Here is a 2,923-nt window from a genome sequence, read left to right as displayed (position 1 = left end):
TTAACGCTCACTGCAGTCGTGCTGAAGCACAAAAGCAGTTCGCGCACCAAGCATGGGCAGATGCTCGATTGCGCAAAGCTCCGAGTACTCGGAATCTGATGAAAGCTTTTACTATAGCTGCCAAGAAATGCAAAAGCGTGTTTCGTAGGGCCAAGTTCGACCACGTGCGCCGCATAGTGGCCAAGCTTGCCTCTCATCCAGCAGGTAGCAAATCCTTTTTGTCCCTGGCAAAAGCGGTCCAAAGTAACTTTTGTCACCCATCAATGCGACCTCTGCTGAAATCGGATGGCACGCTGGTCCATACTGCAGAAGAGAAGGCGAATCTCTTTGCCTCACTCTTTGAAGAGAGTTCGCGTCTGGATGGCGCAGGGAACGTACTACCTACCTTACCTTAGGCTGACTGCGCTGTGGTGCCAATTCGCATACGCCAAAAAGAGGTACTTAAAACTTTGCGGAAACGTGACGTGAATAAAGCTCGCGGGCCAGATGGAATTCCAGCGGTAGTCCTACGTAACTGTGCGCCTGTGTTGTCTCCTGTTCTCACACGCCTGTATCACCTCTCACTTGCGACTCTCACGCAAGCGTAAGCAAGCTTCCATGTTATGGGCTTCCCACTGACCTTTGCAATTGGATCTCGGATTTATTGAGTGAACGTTCTATTCGAGTGGTCTTAGAAAGCTACTCTTCCGAACATATGGCGATAGATAGATAGATATACAGATAGTTCCTCAGGGTTCCATACTCTCTGCAACTCTCTTTTTGCTGCATAGCAATGATATATGTTAATTCCAGGTGCCTTTGCGTATGCTGATGATAGCACAGTTGTAGATAGGTACTTGACCAATGCAATGGTCAGTGGAGAGGAAATCCTGTCTTGTCGAGAGTCCATGATTAGCCGTTTAAATTTAACTCTCAAGGCAGTCTTCGATTGGGACGATGCCAATCTTGTCAAATTTAACGCTACCAAAACGCAGGCGTGTCTATTCTCCACAAAACGGATTCCCTTTGAACTGACTCCGACTTTTCGTGATATATCCATACCGATAATCGACCGTCTCCAGCTATTCGGAATGGACCTGTGGTCCAATCTGAACTTCGGCAGATATATTTAATTTATGGCCAAAAATGCAGCCAGGAAGCTTGGCATCCTTTCCAGGGTGAGGCGTTACTTCACACCGAGACAGTTGCTTCAGCTGTATCAAGCACAAGTCCGGTCGTGTATGGAGTACTGTTGCCACCTTTGGGATGGCTCTGCTACATATCAACTGGCCACCTTGGATTCAATTGACAAGCGTGTCATGAGGCTTATAGGTGACTCGGAATTAGTAGAGGCGAAGATGCAGACCCTTGAACACCGCCGTAAATTTGCCTGCTTGTCGATTTTACAGAATATATCACGGAGAGTGTGCGATGGAATTATACGATTTAATTCCGCCTTCCCCTTTTCATCATCGGGGGACTGGGCGTAGTCTTGGCTTTCACCCCTATGTTGTCGATATTCCAAAGATTCGCACGAAGCGTTACGCTTCCACATTTATATGGCGAACAGCTATGGAGTGGAAGTGCCTGCAGACTTATTCCCTGAACTTTATAACATGGACCTTTTCAAGACGAGAGTGAATAAGCATTATCTAGGTGTGCATGTTTCATCGTCGACCTCATCGTTACTTTCCATCAGGTGAGATGGAGATCAAATGCACACTTACATTAGAATAAAAAAATCCGTTCGATCATAGTTTTTTGTGATGCAATCTTTAATACCAATTACTTATTTTGTAGCAAATGGTAGTCCAGTAGCAGTGGCTCTCAACTTTGATGCTCGCGACGAGCCCGAGATTGAGTTATCCGGAGGCCTCGCCAAGATCATGGGTTTCTTAGAGTACGTGGAAGGATCTGTAAGAGACACTATGTTGCCTGAAGGCAAAGGTAATTTTGTCAGTATAGTACGAGTATAAGACCCTTGTTGGACATCAAGTTTAATTAAGAGTTCAAAGTTTCAAATTAATTATTTTTGTTTTTTTTTAAATTAAGTAATGTGTAGAAAAAACAATCATTAGAACCATTGACTTACAATATTAGAACACTTTAATTAAGACCCATCGTTAATAATACTTGTTTAATTGTTCTTAATAATATGTGCTTTTTTAAATTGTACGTTATTGTGCATAATATTTTCAATTGCGTGTTAACAGGCACTATCCTTCACTCGTTTATGATGGCGACAGACTCCAACCTCTCCTCCCGAGATAACGTAGCGGCGATCAGAGCATTAGAACATGCTACGATGAGAATTGCTCGCGAAAGACGTTTTTTGGGTGTCTTTACTACTAACACCAGTCCTCTTACTCAGGTAGTGACTTATTGTCAGCGAGTACAATTATATATTAGTATATATACAATTATATTTATATATATATTAGTCAACTTTTATTGACAACGAGATAGAGGAAATTATTTTTGATAATATTTTCATCCATGACATTCGTCTTGGTTTGGGAGCCATCTTCGTGATAATTGTAGAATTGTTTCTTATTGGTTTATATTCAATCTAGTCTACGCGATTACGAGTTCATCAGCCACTGTTAATAGGCGAGGTTAAAGGGCGAATGTTGAGTGCCAAAACATTTATAAAGTATAATTGTTACTTTTTTATTAATCTTTGTTAACTGTAGATACCTACACCTTTTAGTCATAAATTATGGGAAAAATAATACAATTTTATGTATCCTTTACAGCAACTGGGCACGGATGTGCTGGGCTTCCAGACACTCCTCGATTATCAGATCAACGAGTATGTGGACGCCAATGGTGAGCGGCCATTCGGCAAAGCCCCTGACGATATGAGAGCCATTGTTTGCTGGAAACCTGTTGATTAAATTAGCAATAGAAGCCGCAAAATTTTTGCAAGATGATAATATTGTGA

General features: G+C 42.2%; 1 protein-coding gene across 1 annotated transcript in view; it reads left to right on the top strand.

Moving 5' to 3' along the window:
• LOC113232366 (tyrocidine synthase 3) overlaps positions 1-2,923 on the top strand; it is a 47,464-nt gene extending 44,541 nt beyond the window's left edge. The window contains exons 14-16 of the mRNA XM_026467048.1: positions 1,780-1,926; positions 2,193-2,350; positions 2,736-2,923. Coding sequence (XP_026322833.1) covers positions 1,780-1,926; positions 2,193-2,350; positions 2,736-2,876 — 446 coding nt within the window. The 3' untranslated portion in view covers positions 2,877-2,923. The remainder of the gene's footprint in view (positions 1-1,779; positions 1,927-2,192; positions 2,351-2,735) is intronic.

The sequence above is a fragment of the Hyposmocoma kahamanoa genome, unplaced genomic scaffold, assembly GCF_003589595.1.
Source record: "Hyposmocoma kahamanoa isolate Upper Pololo Valley unplaced genomic scaffold, ASM358959v1 76, whole genome shotgun sequence".
NCBI lineage: Eukaryota > Metazoa > Arthropoda > Insecta > Lepidoptera > Cosmopterigidae > Hyposmocoma > Hyposmocoma kahamanoa.
Note: the sequence above shows the minus strand (reverse complement) of the source record. Positions and strands in the feature narration are given on the sequence as shown.